The 18,335-nt window shown below is 43.0% G+C and overlaps 1 protein-coding gene across 7 annotated transcripts in view; it reads left to right on the top strand.

The window, feature by feature from the left end:
• Positions 1 to 18,335, top strand: part of ARHGEF3 (Rho guanine nucleotide exchange factor 3) — a 347,459-nt gene that overhangs the window by 145,356 nt on the left and 183,768 nt on the right. Inside the window, exon 1 of one of the 7 annotated variants that reach the window (XM_001101044.5) lies at positions 3,365 to 3,623. The exons of the other annotated variants lie outside the window; for them this stretch is intronic. Coding sequence (XP_001101044.3) covers positions 3,528 to 3,623 — 96 coding nt within the window. The 5' untranslated portion in view covers positions 3,365 to 3,527. Of the gene's footprint in view, positions 1 to 3,364; positions 3,624 to 18,335 lie in introns of those variants that run through there. 7 annotated transcript variants of the gene reach the window in all.

Below are 18,335 nucleotides of genomic sequence, written 5' to 3'. Positions count from 1 at the left end.
GCTCTGATATGTCAGATTCTTGAATATCCCAGAGGAGGTTTCTGGCTGTCTCTTCTGAGGGCTGTATGCTTGTAGCAGGATCTCTGAAGTAAGCTTGCTGGGCCCCACTCCTAACCAACTTTACCACCTCTAGGCCACGTGCCATGGGGAGGTGTACACCACCTTTTTGAGTCTCAGTTTTTTTTAATCTGCAAAAAGAGAGATGATAATAAGGCCTCCTTTAGGACCATTGTGAGGATCACATGGGAAAATACATGGTAAGTGCTCATATTAAAACATAAAAAATCCGTGGTCACTCTGGTTTCAATAATTGTGGTGTTTGATATATTAATATCTGCACACAGGTGTACTTTCATCATGAGTTATCAACATTGGCAGAGGTAAGAGGAATGGACAACGAGAAGTGACATTTCAAGCATATCTTTCGTATTTGCTAAATGTCCACAGGGCAGGTGGCTAAATGAGTTAATTTCCTTCCATACCATAGCATGCTCTGCAGTAAGAGGTCGAAAACAACGTGACAGGGAAAGATGCCCTGGATGTTAAATGAAAAAAGCAAGTGGTAGAACAATGTTATCATTCTGTTTTTGAAAAAAATAAGATGTTACACCCAGCAACTCGTGTTTTTAGACAGAAGGAAATGTCTGGAAGGATTACCACCAGAGGGTGCAAACCGGTGGCCCCCCGGGGCCAAATGTAGCCAGCAACTGTGTTATGTGGCCCGTACAATACTTCTTATGGTGATGAATAGTTGCCAGCATTTACAATTGACAGATTTTACATAAGACCCTGAATTTCAGGGTCTTATGTAAAATTAGAATGTCTGGTCACCCTGGGCCATTAACCCCTTAGGAACCCGAAAAGCTGGAACTGACCTAAGACAAAAACTCTCAGGGGTGCCCCAGTGCCCACCTGGCCTTTTCTTTCAAGTACCTGACCCCTGGTCCTAAATCCATTTGGGTTAATAAGCCTCTGTCTACATCTGGCTTTTTAACCCCAGTGCGTCCAGCAAATGGGATCGGGATAGAAAAAAAAGTAGGGCCTTTGGGAAGACTCACTTTTTACTTTATATACTTCTGTGTGGTTTGAATGTGTGACAGTGTGCTATGTTACTTTTAAAATGTAAAAACCAATACATAAACATGTTTGAATACTTGGTAGTATCCTAGATACCATAGAGAAAACTGTTCCTTTTGATATCCCATTATAAAGCTCAAAATGAATGTGGACCTTGAGGATCAGAGCCTCTTACTATTGAAATTCTCCTCTTGAAGTGCCTTCTTCATGGACCCATTTCAATCCGGGAGTTATTGCTTCTGGTCAGAGCAAGGGCATCAGAGGAGACGGCCGTGCCCTGTTCTTGCCTTGCTTTTTGCAGGCTGCATCCCTTTCCCCTGCCAGGACATCTGTTGGCCCTCTCTCTGTCCCTCCCTACTCCACTGCTACCTGCCCTGGAGCCCCTCAAGTTTCACCTCTTCCACAAAGTGCTGCAGCCCACAGGTTTCAGTTCTTCTTTCCCATTCAGTCAGCAGCCGGAAGTTAGGCTGAATCATTCTAGGATTTGTTCATGTGAATTTTCCCTTCCTCCCCGCAAAAGAAAGAAAACATAGTATGCCCTGGTCATCTCACATTTCCATTGAATCCTCACTGGGGTGAGGCTGGCCTTGGCTGCTAGGACTCCTCGAAGTGACTTGTCAGAAAATCCTCCAAGAGAGGAGTGGCTGGGTGATGCAGCCTCCCTCGTTTCCCAGGGCACTGTCTTTCTTCATCGGCTGAGTTGTCCCCGAAGCTGGCTAATCTCAAGTTGTTTACAGGCTTGTTCAAATTCAGGACCCTTCCTGTGTAGGAGGCTGGAACAAGAGGCCTTAGGAATACCTGCCCTTACCCCTCCCCCAGCCACCACTTAACTAGCTTGCTTTGTGGGGAGTCAGGCTTTAGGAAGTAGGGAATCCCAAGGACAATCTGAAACCCACTTCTCGGTGGACACTGCCATTTGATCTGCCACTCATTACTGAGTGCTTCCAGGTGCTAGCTCCTTGGTGACCCAGATGCTTGCCTGAAAGGCAGTGATTTCACTTCCTCCTTTCTCTAAGCAGGTGTGATTCCCTCACACTTTTTGAAGCAAGACCCAAGCCTGTCAGAGCAGCCTCCAGACCTATTAACGTACTTGGTTTCTTCCAAAATACCCCGTAGTTCTGCACTGCCTTGCTGTTGAGTTTGCCAGTTCTTCTGCCTAGAACACCCGTCAGAAGACTGCCCATGTGTCTCTTGCTCTGAGAATCCTTCTCAGACTTTGTCCCCATGAAAAATGCATTTGCCAAGCTCGCTTATTTCCTGGACCCCTCAACACTTTTTGCAAATTCCTGGCAACGTGGATGGAGAGAGCCTGCTTTCTAATGAAAGTCTTGGATTTAATCTCCTTCTGTTAGACCAGAAGCTTATTGTTCAAATGAACCTGCTGTCTTTGCTGGGTCCCCTGACTTTACTCAGGCCTGAGACAGAGGAAGGCTCTTAAAAATCCATGCATTTGTAAGAAGGCCTCAGGAAACCCTGGGCTAAATCTTAGCCACTAAAATTTGTAATTAGGAAGATTTTTGTAAGTCAAATACTACCCCATTAGATAACTAAAAGAAATAAATCAATAATTGAGAACTACACTAGAGTTATGTCTCCTTGAGTTTGAGACCCTCTGCCAATGTGCAAGGAGGGTGAGAGTGCTGGTTTGTTTGTGGGGAAGGAGTGAGCCAGGCATAGTTTTCAATCTGAAACCTTATAGTTTCCTATGAGACAGTCTCCCTTACCCAAGAGGTCTGGGTTTTTTATAAGGCAAGGAACTGGAGCAAGACGTTCATTCTGGTGAGATCCCCACTTCATAAAACAAGAAATGTCAGCCATGAGTTATTTCCATAATAGCTCTGAGCAGGAAGACCTCTTACCCATGACAAAAGTTGAAAGGGAGGTTTCCAGAAGCAGCTACTTTGAAAGGGCTCTGAAGGGAAGATGCCAGGTTTGCATAAGACAAAAAGAAACGGATGGGTGTGTAGTTGCTTTTGAACTGCGACTCAGTATGGGCTCTGTATCCCGGGCACTGATTCTTGGTTAAAGTTCAAGTAGATCATTGATTCCTCTTTGAAGACCCAACGCTCTCCTCCCAATGTCCCTTCTCCTAGTGATGCTTTCTTTTCTACTTCACCCTGATGTTTGGGTCTGCAAAGCTGCAGGCAGCACACCCGCTGCAGCCGACGGGATGCTTCACATTGCTTTTGGTGGGGACCCAGTGAGCACTGTTTGTCTCTCACAGGCTGGGGATTGTCAGTCAGAAACTGAACTTCTGGTTTACCTTTGAATGCTCAAAGAGTGCTTTGCAAAAACAGCAATAGTAGGAGAGGTGGGGAGCTCTTGACTGGTGCGGCTCTCAGCCTCTGACACTTGTAACTGATGGCCCCTGTCACTTCCTGTCATGCAGCCCAAGTGGCGGGGAGGAGTTCCTTCAGGGAAACTATGCTCAGCCCTGTTCAGAGAATCCTATGCACAGGGCTCCACTGCAGTTAGGAGCCGGCGAGTCCGGGTGGATGAGGTCAGAGCGCCCCATGGTGTGGTGCTGCCTCTTTGTCCCTGCGCAGGTAAGCCCCCTGCTGCTGAACCTGGGATGGGCCAGCTCTCAACTCCCACCCGAGCCAGCCGGGTTGGGGGGCGGTGCCAGGATCTGAGGTGTGGGAGGACGCAGTGTTCTTTTTACCTTCCAAGACACTGATCAGAGAACTGCTGTTAAAAGCACCTGGGATGATGGAGCCAGATTCCCGCCTCACTTTAGTATGAATCAGAAGAGCACTGTGTGGCTGTGTTTAAGACCGCAGATGGCTTTGCTTGGTTGCGAGGGTGAGCTGAGTGGCGTGCATAGCTGTCAGGGCCTCCTTTAGCATATGTGATTGGAGGGGAACAAAGGGAAGGGCTTTTCACGCTGTGCTCTGCAATGCTACTATTTTAATTTTTGTAAGAGGATAATTTTGATTAATGGGAAGGAAAAGAGAGAAAAGAAGATGCATCCGCCTTCTGTTTTATTGTTGCTATTTAATCACAAAGTGGATTTCCAAGATCTTCTCTTTTTCTTTGGATTGGAATATGGCTAAACTAGGTTTTAGAAGTTCATGCTGCTTGAAGCAACTGTTTTGTAGGTTTCCCTAAAGTGATCCTGGTGTTTTTGAGTCTGTTTGTTATTGGGAGAATGAAGTCAGATATTATCAGTGGAGACTCAGACTTGATACCATTCTCATTAAGAACATCGTTGTTTGGTTTGGGTTATTTTGGAAAGAGTGTCTGGAAATGTTATGTTTCCATGGGTTGAAGAATGGTTAGGAGCTCTGAAGGTTACTTTCCCTATCCTTTTATTTGTTTTTTTGTGGAGGTAGTTGTTAAAGTTTTGGATAAGCCAAAACTGTTCTTTGTTTGTTTATTTTTGTTTTTTGAGACAGAATCTTACTCTGTCATCCAGGCTGGAATACAGTGGTACAATCACAGCTCACTGCAATCTTGACCGCCTGGGCTCCAGCAGTCCTCTTGCCTCAGCCTCCTGAGTAGCTGGGACTACAGGCATACACCACCATGCCCTGCTAATTATTTCATTTTTTTGTGGAGATGTGGGTCTCACTATGTTGCTCAGGCTCGTCTTAAACTCTGAGCTCAAGCAATCCTCCTTGAGCTCAAGCTTCAGCCTCCCAAAGTGCTGGGGTCAGAGGCATGAGCCACTGCACCTGGCTTGCCAAAACTGTTTTTTAAAGGCAATGTCCATTGCTTTTTCTATTCTTCTCATCACAACTATGTTCCTGGGACTGATTTCTGTAACCCTGATTCCAGCTTTTGTGTATGACCATTGTGTATGACCATTCTAGACATACATTTTTTTCAAATTTTTTATTGTGGTAAAAATACATGTAACACATAATTTACCATCTTGACTATTTTAAGTAAATAGCTTAGTGGTATTAAGTACATTCATAATGTTGTACAACCATCACTACCATCCATCTCCAGAACTCTTTTCACCTTGCAAAACTGAAACTCTATACCCGTTAAACAATAACTCTCCATTCTTCCCTCCCCCATCCCCTGGCAACCACCATTCTACTTTCTGTCTCTATGATTTTGATTACTCTAAGTATCTTATATAAGTAGAGTCAAACAGTATTTGTCTTTTTTTGACTGGCTTATTTCCCTTAGCATAATGTCTTCTGGGTGCATTCATGTTGTAATATGTGTCAGAATTCCCTTCCTTTAAGAATATTCTGGTTTAAAAAAAAAATTAAAGCAAAATTCAAAATTAAAAAAAAAAAAGAATATTCCATTATTGCGTATGGTGGTAATATTGTATGGAGCTCTGAAGGTAACAGAGAAACAAATACTCAATTTCTCTGTGAATATATGACACTGTTGCATAATTATATATAGTACATATTTTGCATTTCATTATTACCTCTAATAGTGATTGAAAACTACCCTCTGTATTACAAGGCTGAAAGATTTGAGAGCTGTTTACTGTATGCCCCACATTAAACAGGTGTTTTTTTGTCAATTAATATTGTTAAACGGTGACATACCACATTTTGCTTATCCATTCATCCTTGGATGGACCTCGGGTTGCTTTCATGTTTTAGCTGTTGTGAATAATGCTGCTATGAACATGAGTGTACAAATAATCTCTTAAGACCCTGCTTTCAGTTTTTTTCCTGTAAGTTATTGGGGTACAGCTAGTATTTGGTTACACGAATAAGTTCTTTAGTAGTGATTTGTGAAATTTTGTTGCACCCATGATCCAAGCAGTATACACTGCAACCTATTTGTAGTCTTTTATCTCTCACTGCCCTCTCACCCTTCCCCTCAAGTCCCCAAAGTCCATTGTATCATTCTTACACCTTTGCGTCCTCATAGCTTAACTCCAACATATCAGTGAGATCATAACGATGTTTGGTTTTCCATTCCTTAGTTACTTCACTTAGAATAATAGTCTCCAATCTCATCGAGGTTGCTGTAATGCCGTTAATTCATTCTTTCTTATGGCTGAGTAGTAGTCCATTCTGTAAATATACCACAGTTTATTTATCCACTCCTTGATTGATGAGTGTTTGGGTTTGTTCCATGATTTTGCAGTTGTGAATTGTGCTGCTATAAACATGCATGTGCAAGTATCTTTTTCGTATAATGACTTCTTTTCCTCTGGGTAGATAGCCAGTAGTGGGATTGTTGAATCAAATGGTAGTTCTACTTTTAGTTCTTTAAGGAATCTCGACACTGTTTTCCATAGTAGTTGTATTAGTTTACATTCCCACTACCTGCTTTTTGTTTTTTTGAGTATATACCCAGAAGTAGTATTGCTAGAACATACAGTAATTCTATTTTTAATGTTTTGAGGAACCACCATACTGTTTTCCACAGTGGCTATTCCATTTTATATTCCCACCTACAGTGCACAAGGGTTCCAGTTTCTCGACATCCTCCCCAACACTTCTAATTTTGATTTTTTTTTCCAATAGTAGCCATTCTAATAGGTGTGAAGTGGTATCACCTTATAGTTTTGATTTGAATTTCTCTGATGATTAGTGATGTTGAGCATCTTTTCATGTGCATTATTGACCATTTGTATGTCTTTTTTGCAGAAATGTCTGTTCAAGTCCTTTGCTCACTTTTGAATTGGGTTGCTTATTTTTTTGTTACTGAGTTTTAAGAGTTCTTTACATATTCTGAATATTAATCCCTTTTCAGTATATTATATGCAAATATATTATCCCATTCTTTGTGTTGCCTTTTTGTTTTGTTACACTGTTTAGACATACTTTTGTTTGTTTGTTTGTTGTTTTTTGTTTTTAAGGAGACAGGGTCTTTCTCTGTTGCCCAGGCTCGAGTGCAGTGGCACAATCATAGCTCATTGCAGCCTTGAACTCCTGGGCTCAAGGGATCCTCCCACCTCAGCCTCCCGAGTAGCTGGGACTACAAGTGTACACCACCATACCCGGCTAATTTTTTAACTTTTTTGTCAAGACCAGGTATTGCAGTGTTGCCCAGACTCATCTTGAACTCCTGGCCGTAAGTGATCCTCCCACGTTGGCCTTCCAAAGTGCTAGGATTATAGACATGAGCCACTGCATGCCCCTCAGATGTATATTTTTAATACTTTGATGTGACTGGGGTAATTTCAGCCTTTCCCCATCTCACTCACCTCACTATTTGCTCTCTTGATGAATAATTTTTGAGCCTTTCAAGTATGAAAGTTGACAACATTCAAATGATTGATTACATGTCAGTGATAGTTAATGTAATGTTAATAACGATATAATACGATAATAACTTACATTTGTTAGATGCTTAGCTAAATACTTTACTCATATTTGGTCATAAAAGTCTTACAACACTGTAGGGATTGGCTATTATCATTATTCTTATTTTGCAGATGGCAAAAAACTGAGATTTACAGAAGATAAATAATTTGTCTAGGTCACCTGAATGGTTAAGTAGTGGATCAGGTTTCAAATCCAGGAAGAATGGATTCAGAAATGATGTTTTTAGCCATTAGGTGCTATGTGATGACTTTAATGTGGGGTCCTTCCCAGATCTCCTATTATATGCAACATCTGCAGTAACACTTTCCTTTCCAACGATTTGGTAAGTTGTCCCATTTTGGTGAATGTTTGCTGTGGTCCAGTCAGTGCCTAAGTAAGAGGCATCTATGACAAGTCACTACTTTCTCTGGACTCAGTTTCCCCACTTGTCAAATCAGAGATGTCTCTAAACTCAATTTAGCTCAGATATGAGTCTAAAGTATGCAAATATTTTGCACAAAAAGTCAAAAATAGTTTTCACATCTGCCCTATTTCAAAGTCAAATGATTTAATGAATGATTTAATGCATGTGTTTAAGCACCCATTTCCCAAGGATATCAACTAGAACTCAAAATATAATTGGCTTACTAACTACTTTAGTCTGCTTATGAACATATATATATATATATATATATATATATTTTTTTTTTTTTTTTTTTTTTTTCTTTTAGAGACAGTTTTGCTCTGTCATCCATGCTGGAGTGCAGTGGCATGATCATAGCTCACTGTAGCCTTGACTTCCTGGGCTCAAGTGATCCTCCCCCATCAGCCTCTGGAATAGCTCAGACCTTAGTGTGTAAGGGCTTAGCAACAACAGGGCTCTGAGGCACCTATGTCCTGAGGTAAACATGGACATAGTTTGATTTTGTGGAGGGAAGGAAGCAGCATATTCGATGGAAGGTTGAGAATGCATTTTAAAGCCGCTATTCTAGCCATGTTTTTACAGCTTGCCCAGGACGCCAAGTAGGAGCCATGGCAGGGGAAGTTGATTCAAACCAGATCCTAAAAAGGCCTCTCTTGATGGAATACTCAGACGTGTGACTCGGAGCGGGCAAGGTTAGAGTGGTGACCCCAGCTGTTCACTGGGACAGAAACAATGGGTGGCTTTAGGACCTAAATATAGACAAAGTGAATGTCACTTAGGGAAACTCGGGAAACTCGCTCCTTATACTGGCCGGGGTGGGCAGTTCTCTTGGGAAGCAGCTCCTGTGTGCCAACCCTTGCTCTGCTAGCCCTCTTTTGCTGAATATCTCTGTCCGTATTCTAGCTTCCCTGCATTCTTTGGGCACCTGCCTCAGCTTGGCAGCCTTGAAATAACTCATGACAGATCCTTATTTCCCCGTCTCTCCCTTCCAAGTCTTCCTTGCAGTGCTTACCACCTCTCTCCCTTTCCTCTCACAGACCTCACACAGCCCAGGTGTCCTCATAAACCCCAGGTGTCCTCTCCAGCATATTCCTTGTGGAGCAGGGACAAGAGCACTGGGCTGGGAGTTAGGAGTCTGAGGATCAAGTTCTGGATTAACCCCAGGTGTCCTCTCCAGCATATTCCTTGTGGAGCAGGGACAAGAGCACTGGGCTGGGAGTTAGGAGTCTGAGGATCAAGTTCTGGATTTTGCAGTTAACTCTGGGCAATGCTGAACTTCCCCAGTACCAGGTTCTCCAAGCAGAACCAGTAGAGACATAGCTGTCAAGGACTGAGATCCTGGAAGTTGCAGCCTGAAGTCAAATCCTCACTGTCACTTACTCTGTGACCTTATGCAAGTTCCTTACCTCTCTGGGCCTCAGTTTCTTCACCTGCAGGATGAAGATGCTGATAGTACCTGCCTCATAGGGAATCAGGAATTTATAAAATAGTATCTGTGAAGCGCTTCAAACAGCGTATCTTGTTAGTGCTCAAAAATGCTCACTATGATTATGATTGTGATTTTTAGGAAAAAGAGACTTGTAATAGATCAGTGTTTCCCAAATTTCACTTACATTTTTCATATTCACATACCATCGGTACTATTATTTTTCAGTTACTGTATTTATTTAAATTATCTCTTTTTCGTTTTTGGTTTTTTAGGTTTGGGTTTTTTGGTTTGTTTTTGGGTTTTTTTTAGACTTAGGTGCATCCTAAGCAGTAATAGTCCTGAAATCACAGGTTGGAAATGTGTTTCCTAAAACATATTATAATAAATATATGCAGGTCTATTGCATATGGTCTGAGATGATATTATATCACCAGTGGGATCCACTTTCCGTGCTTTGAGGACTGCAGAACCAGTGGCTCTGAGCATCTGAGGTCCAGGTTGATGCCTCTAGTGATTTTGACCGTACTCATCCCATCTTTCCATCAATCAGGCACTGCCTGAGAACCATCTTTGTGCTGGATTCTGCACCGGGTGCCAAGGTGGCCAAAATATGGGTCTTCATAGTCCCTGCTGTCTTCTTTGAATGGGACATTACCAGCCCAGAGAAAATTGGGGAAAGAGGGATGTACACAAAATGACCCAATTTCTGAAACTGCATCTTAAAAGTAAGAAAAGCCAGGGCCACTCTCCCTGCCTGAAACTTCTGGAGTTGGGTAAAGGAGACTGTTTCAGTCAGCGTTTGCTGAGTCACAGCTACCCTAAAACTCAGTGGCAAACAATAACAAACATTTATTCTTATGCTTATAAGTGTGCAGGTTGGCTGGGGTGGTCTGTCCTACGTGGGTTCATTCTGGACAGTGCTACCCACATATATATTCTTCTCTTGTGGAGCAAGCAGAAACACATGATGTCTCTTAAGATGTAGGCTCAGAGTTGGTACACCATCTCTTGCACCTCACAGGATCAAGCCATGGAGGTCAGGAAAAGGCATAAATATTTGCTGAAGAATAAATATATCTACCATCAAGCTCATCACCGTTTACTTACTGAACCCACATTTACTGAGTGCATATTGTGTGAAGCATTCTGCATGTTGCTGGGAGTGGGGGATGTTAAACATAGTAACAGTAAGTGATGAAGGTGATGAGAACGCCTATCCCAAGGCCTGGCATGTATTAGGTCCTAAATGAATATATGATGAATGATGATCTACTGGTACCTCTTAAGTGCTGACTAGTGATGAGTATTTCACTGGGATTATTTCATCTTATCTTCCTAGCCCTCTTGGGCAGATACAGCAAGCTCGGGTCAGACAAGTGCAAGGCTGTTAAATGCTTATGATCTTCTGATATGAGAAAGGGAGAGTTGATGGAGGCACAGCAGCAGGGAGAGGCCACATGCCATGAGACCATCCCTGATGCTGGGGAGAGAGGCAGGCTCTGCACCAGTCAAGCACAGGTTCAAATCCCTTAGGTGTATATTTCCATGAACACTTTGTGGACTGTTTTGGGCACCAACCCTTCAAGCACCCACACATACTAAGAATTTAGCATGGTGCTTGGTCTGTCATAGTTTCACTAAATCACCAGCCCTCTGCCTTCCTGAGTTCACGTGTGTCTTTGAGTGTTCTCTTTAGAAACCTGCACATAGTTGTGAAAATGTCTGTACAGCCCCCTGGCCTCTGGTGAAGAACTCTGCTCTAATTTTTCACTCCATCCATTCTCCCTTGTCCTTCTTTCTCTCTTAAGAAACTACTCCAGAAGCGAAGCGGTGTTTTTCTTTGTTTGTATGCCTGTGTCAGGTGCAGGGTATGACTCGTATTAGCTGCCCAATGAGTGTTTTCTAGATGAGTGAGAGAATAAAGATGACAGTGTTGATGATACCTTGTTTGCATGTGCATAGCATCAGGGAATTTTTGAACTGAATGAGATAGAACATGCATGTGCATGTGTCATTATGATAGAATGATTTCTGTTCCTTTGGGTATTTATCTAGTAATGGGATTGCTGGGTCGAATGATATTTCTGTTTTAAGGTCTTTCAGGAATCACCACACATTGCATCCAACCCCTTTATTTTCTGGATTATAAAACTGAGACCGAATTATAAACCTTACCCAAAGGCATACAGCTAATAATAATAATAATAATATCATTATCATTATTATAATTAACATTCCCCCCCAAGCAGATACAATTAGATCTCATTCCCTCAGTACCTTTTCAGAATACAGGATCCATTCTGATTTGTCAGTTTTGTGGATCACATTGCACAACTGAGTTTTCTTGTCCCTCATATCTGAAGCCAAAGACATGGATGACAGAAACATATTCCACATCTCAACTGCAGAACCATTATGGTGTGAGCCCCTTAAGGCAAAGTGCTTGTCACCTCACCTCTTTCTCTGGATCTCCCCTTTCCACTCTGTCCTTCAGTTCTCGCCCAGATCTGTGTATATGGACTGCGGAGGTGGGGACATTTGTGCTGAGGCTGGTCAAGCTGTGGGTGGATGGTGGATTACGGACAGAGCAAGGGAGGAATTTGTTCCTGCAGAGTCCTGGAAATCTTATTTGGAGCTGTTCTTCTATTCTTAGTTTTGAAGGCACTTTGTTCTCTGGTGCATTGTTTTAACAGCCACCAGGAAATCAGTCCCCGCTCGGGGTCACTGGTGTCTGCCTGTGGCCGCCCAGGTGGGAAGTGTACTGGTTTGTTGCAGGGTTGATCCTTTGTCATCAGGATCATTGTAGCCCTTTCTCCTCTTGTTGCCCAGCCTGTCTGCATGGGGCAGGGAAAGGTAAGAAGGAAAAAGAGATTCCAGTGAGTCTCTTTTGCTTTATAGCAATGATTAACTGTACACTTCTTTTGTTCCTTTAAGTGCAGGGGTACATGTGCAGGTTTGTTTTATAGGTAAACTTGTGTCATGGGGGTTTGTTCTATCAATTATTTCATCACTAAGGATTAAGCCCAATACCCATTAGTTATTCTTCCTGATCCTCCCTGTCCTCCCACCCTCCACCCTCTATGTGTCCCCAGTGTGCGTTGTTCGCCTCTATGTGTCCATGTGTTCTCATCATTTAGCTCCCACTTATAGGTGAGAACATACAGTATTTGGTTTTCTGTTCCTGCATTAGTTTGCTAAGGATAATGGCCTCCAGCTTCATCCATGTTCCTGCAAAACACATGATCTCATTCTTTTTATGGCTGCATAGTATTCCATGGTGTATATGTACAACGTTTTCTTTATTTAGTCTACTGTTGATGGGCATCTAGGTTGATTCCATGTCTTTGCTATTGTGAATAGTGCTACAACGAACATACATGTGCATGTGTCATTATGATAGAATAATTTATATTCCTTTGGGTGTATACCCAGTAATGGGATTGTTGGATCGAATGGTATTTCTGTTTTTAGGTCTTTCAGGAATCGCCACACTGATTTCCATAGTGGTTGAACTAGTTTACATTCCCATCAAAAGTGTATAAGCAAATAACTACATTTATTTCTATGTAAAAAGAAAGATGCTAAAATCCAGACCTCCATAGCACTGTGCTTTCTGGAGCAGTGTTGTCCAGTAGAAGTAGAATGTTAGCCAGGTGCCGTGGCTCACGCCTGTAATCTGAGCACTTTGGGAGGCTGAGACAGGTGGATCACCTGAGGTCAGGAGTTCGAGACCAGCCTGACCAACATGGTGAAACCCCATCTCTACTAAAAATACAAAAAATAACCGTGGTGGTGTGTGCCTGTAATCCCAGCTACTCAGGAGGCTGAGGCAGGAGAAATGCTTGAACCCACAAGGTTGAGGTTGCAGTGAGCAAGATTGTACCACTTCACTCCAGCCTGGCGACAGAGCGAGACTCTGTCTCCAAAAAAAAAAAGTGAATTTAAACAGTCACATGTACCTAGTGGCTCCCACATTGGACAGCACAACTCTAGAGATTTGATCTTATTAGAAAAATATCAATTTAAACTTGACCAGGGTATCATTTCTCACCTACCACACTGGCAGAAATTAGAAAGTTGGATAATGCTGTTCGAGGAGGGGAACAGAACCTTTTATACATGGCCAGTAGGAGTATAAATTAGAGCAGGCTTTATGGAGGCCAGTTGGCAATGTTTAGCAAACTTACAAATACACATTCCCTTGACCCCAACCGTTCTGTTTCTGGATATTAATGCTACAGAGTCTCTTATGCATGTAGGCTGGTTTATGTAGAAGGATATTTGCTGCAGCAGAAGATTGGAAACTACATACATACTCAGTCAATAGGGACTTAAATAAATACGTTATTGCACATTTTAAAACTGTAATTTGTATTTTATTTATTTATTTATTTATTTTTTTGAGATGGAGTCTCGCTCTGTCGTCCAGGCTGGAGTGCAGTGGCCGGATCTCGGCTCACTGCAAGCTCCGCCTCCCAGGTTTACGCTATTCTCCTGCCTCAGCCTCCCGAGTAGCTGGGACTACAGGCGCCCGCCACCTTGCCCGGCTAGTTTTTTTTTTTTTTTTTTTTTTTTTTTTTTGTGGATTTTTTAGTAGAGACGGGGTTTCACCATGTTAGCCAGGATGGTCTCGATCTCCTGACCTCGTGATCCGCCCATCTCGGACTCCCAAAGTGCTGGGATTACAGGCTTGAGCCACCACGCCCGGCCTTAAAACTGTAATTTGCAACTACTGAAAAAAATTGATTATTTGATAGCGTGGAAAGCTTTCCCAAATACAATGTTAAGCAAGCGTAGAGCAGTACTTATAGTGTGTTAGCATTGGATAAAATAGATGATTTGCTTATTTATGTCTAGAGCAGGTGTGGAAGAATGCAATGTCTGGGATGTGAGAGAGGTAGACATCATCATATGGTGCCTATACCCTTTTGGAATTTAATCCTGTGCATTTGTATATTACCTATTCAAAAAATGAACACCTAAAAAACAAAAAGAGAAAACTGTAAGGGAAGGGTGAATCAGAGAAGGCTTCCTAGAGAAAGTGACCTTTGGACTGGATTGTAAAAGATGCATAGGAGTCCTTCAGGCAGGAGGAAGGCTGAAGCTCAGCGGCGTGAATGAGTGGAATGGGTTTAATCATCTACATGTACCCAGCAGTGGCAGAGTATTCGGTGTATAAAAGAGCATAGTAATGGAGTTTGGACATATATGACTAGCGAGATGGGAGAGGTTTTGTGAGTAGAGTTTGGATTTAACTCTGAACCAGAGGAGCCAGAGATGGTTTGAAGGAAATGGGAAGTAACATGCTTGTATTGATATGAATGACAGCTTTGGTGGAGTGGTGAAGTGGCCTGAAAGAGTGGTTCTCAAAGTGTGATCTGAGGAGCCCTAGGAGTCCCCAAGGCCTAGAGGGTACTGACAACATAAATACAAAACAGATGTTCTTTGTATGTGTCGGCCAAAATAACAAATCATAGCAGCTTTATTGCAGGAGCAGATATGTGAATCCAGCTGTCTTCTGTGCAGCCAAACATTAGAGTAGTCAAAACATAAAACAATATGACTATTTTTCTGAAAATATAGTTAATTTTTATTAAAATGTGGTAATTAGATTAGCAAGTAATATGTTTATTTTTAAAAGAATAAATATTTTTAAAATTTCTCAGTTTTGGCTGGGCACGGTGGCTCATGCCTGTAATCTCAGCACTTTGGGAGGCCAAGGTGGAAGATCGCTTGAGCCCAGGAGTTTGAGACCATCCTGTCAACATAGCGAGACTCCATCTCTACAAATAATTTTTTAAAAGGCTGGGTGCAGTGGCTTATGCCTGTAATCCCAACACTTTGGGGGCCAAAGTGGGAGGACTGCCTGAGCCCAGGAGTTTGAGACCAACCTGGGCCACCTATCAAAACCTCATTCATCTCTACCGAAAAAAATACAAAAGTTAGCTGGGTGTGGTGGCACATGCCTGTATTCCCAGCTACTTGGGAGGCTGAGGTGGGAGGATAGCTTAAGCTGGGGAAGCAGAGGTTACAGTGAGCTGAGATTGCAACACTGCACCCCAGCCTGGGTAACAGAGCTAGACTCTGTTTCAAAAAATACATATAGATAGATAGATAGATAGATAGATAGATAGATAGATAGATAGATAGATATGGGCATGGTAGCAGGTACCTGGTTCCAGCTACTTGGGAGGCTGAGGCAGGAGGATTGCCTGAGCCAAGGAAGTTGAGGCTGCAGTGATCCGTGATCATGCCACTGCACTCCAGCCTGGGTGAGAAAGTGAGACCTTGTCTCAAAAAAAATCTCAGTTTTATTTTCTAATATGGTACACCGTATCTATCAATACAAATTTATGTATCAATACAAACTAACCTAAACAAAAGCTCACTGGGGCCCTCACTAATTTTTGAAAGTATAAAAGCATCTTGAAATTAAAAAAAAAAAAAATCAGGAACCACTGACCTAGAAGCAGGCAGGCCCTGTGTGTTTATAATTCTGGTTGGATTGAAATAAACTGCAGGGAAACAAATGCAGCTATCCAAACAAGGGTCAGGCAGGAGATGAGCTAGCAGGGCTGCAGCTGATATGCACTTTACATATCCAAGTGCAGCAGTAGGGTATGGGTGGTGTCTGTTAAAGAAGGAGCTTAGCTGATGGATTGGTTTTGACTGATGAGAATGTTGGTGCATGTTCTATATTTCATTTTCCCACTGGTGGATGCTTCTATTATTTCCAGTCCTTTGCTGTGGTAAACATCCTGGACATGTCTGCAAGTGCCCTTGGGCAAGACATACTCTAGAGTATCTCCCTAAAAGTGGAACACTGAGCAGTAAGATGTTCACATTTTCAGCATGCCTGGAAGTTGTCAAGTTGCTCTCCAATCTGTGACTCTCCCTCCAGCCTTGTATGAGAGCCCTGATGTCTCCAAACCTTCATATTATCAGACTTTTCAATTTTGCCAATCCCAGAGTGTGAAATAGCATCTTGTTTTAATCCCTCTCCCACCATCACTCCTACCTCCATTCTGTACCTTGGAGCATAACTGAATTGTAGGCAATTCAGCAGAAATCTTTGTCACCAGGAAACTTGGGTTCATTCTCTCTCTCTCTCTCTCTCTCTCTCTCTCTCTGTGTGTGTGTGTGTGTGTGTGTGTGTGTGTATGTTTAGAGAGGGGACACACAAAAGCAAATTCTGTATTCTGGTTGCCTGGGTGAGGAAGGAGGAAAAAACTGGGACACTGTTCTTTATTTTAGACAGAAATTGCCCAGTCAGTTGTTATTGTTCTTGTGGTGTTTGCTGTCATTTGGGGCTACTTGGGTCCTCAGTGAAGGAGGAGAAATCAGGCCTCTCTCCGATGCCTGACCTGGGTTGGTGTTTGGGGTAAGGCCCATTCTGAGGCATTAAGCTGAGACCTAAGGCTTTGGGCACACAAGTGTAGTGTGAGAGTATAAGACTCCTTCTCTGGTCTGCTCACATGTCCTCACCTGGGTCAGGCCTTCTTGCAGGCCTGAAGCCAGGGCCAGCTTCACCGGCCTGCAACCTGGGCAGGCACACGGGGTCCTCATTCAGAAGGGCCATGTGCCTGGTTCAGTGCTCTACTATAGTCATCTCGAAACTCAGTACTTTTTGGACAAAGGGCCCCACATTTTTACTTTACGTCAGGTCCTGCAAATTATATAGCTAGTCCTGCCTTAAGTATCTTTGTGTCTCTCAGACTAAAAAGGATATAGGGAGAGGGGTGCAGTCCTGTGGGTGGCCCTGTTCTCTCCGCTCTGTGGAGGACCTGCATCCCACTGTGAGCTGCAAAGCTCTCTTTTTTTTCTTTTTCTTTTGAGACGGAGTCTCGCTCTGCTGCCCGGGCTGGAGTGCAGTGGCACGATCCCGGCTCACTGCAAGCTCCGCTTCCTGGGTTCATGCCATTCTCCTGCCTCAGCCTCCCGAGTAGCTGGGACTACAGGTGCCCGCCATCACGCCCGGCTACTTTTTTGTGTTTTTAGTAGAGACGGGGTTTCACTGTGTTAGCCAGGGTGGTCTTGATCTCCTGACCTCGTGATCCGCCCGCCTCGGCCTCCCAATGCAAAGCTCTTTTGAATGAAACACTCGTTTCCTCATTTCATGCATTTCTTTTCTTTTTTTTTTTTTTTTTTTTTGAGACGGAGTCTCGCTGTGTCTCCCAGGCTGGAGTGCAGTGGTGTGATCTCGGCTCACTGCAAGCTCCGCCTCCCGGGTTCATGCCATTCTCCCGCCTCAGCCTCCCGAGTAGCTGAGACTACAGGCGCCCGCCACCACGCCCGGCTAGTTTTTTGTATTTTTAGTAGAGACGGGGTTTCACCGTGTTAGCCAGGATAGTCTCGATCTCCTGACCTCGTGATCCACCCGCCTCGGCCTCCCAAAGTGCTGGGATTACAGGCTCTTTTTTTTTTTTAAATCAGTCAATCAATCTATCTATCTCCATCCATCTCTCCACACACACACACACACACACACACACACACACACACACACACACATACACACACACACACAAGATCCTCATTACTCATGATTTCATATTTGTAAGTTTGCCTACTCTCTAAAATCTATTTCTAATCCCAGAATTAATACTCATGGCACTTGTGCAGTCACTCCCAGACACATGCAGAGCAGCAAAATGTTTGAGTCCCCATAGCACATTGCCAGCAGAAGATGAACAAGGTGATACACTGCCTAGCTCCCATACTGTAAATAAGTATCCTCTTTGTGGTCTGTTTAGTGCCATGTTGTTCACATTGTATTTTTTGCTGGTGATTTCAGTGTGTAAGAAGGTTCTCAAGTACAGTGCTGAAATGCTGTCTAGTATTTCTAAGCACAAGAGGGCTATGATGTGCCTTTGGAGAAAATACATGTATTAGATAAGATTCATTCAAGCTTGAGTTATGGTGTCGTTAGCCATGAGTTCAATGCCAATGAATCAACAATATGCATTAAATAAGGTGTCGTTAAGCAGAAATACACATAAAACAAGGTTATATATTGACAAAAATATTGCAACCATGCCTGGGCAACATAGCAAGACCTCATCTCTACTAGAAATAAAAATAAAAAAATTAGTGGGACATGGTGGTGCGTGCCTATAGTCCCAGCTACTTGGGAAGCTGAGGAGGGAGGATCACTTGAGCCCAGGAGATTGAG

This window comes from Macaca mulatta, chromosome 2 (assembly GCF_049350105.2).
Source record: "Macaca mulatta isolate MMU2019108-1 chromosome 2, T2T-MMU8v2.0, whole genome shotgun sequence".
NCBI lineage: Eukaryota > Metazoa > Chordata > Mammalia > Primates > Cercopithecidae > Macaca > Macaca mulatta.
Note: the sequence above shows the minus strand (reverse complement) of the source record. Positions and strands in the feature narration are given on the sequence as shown.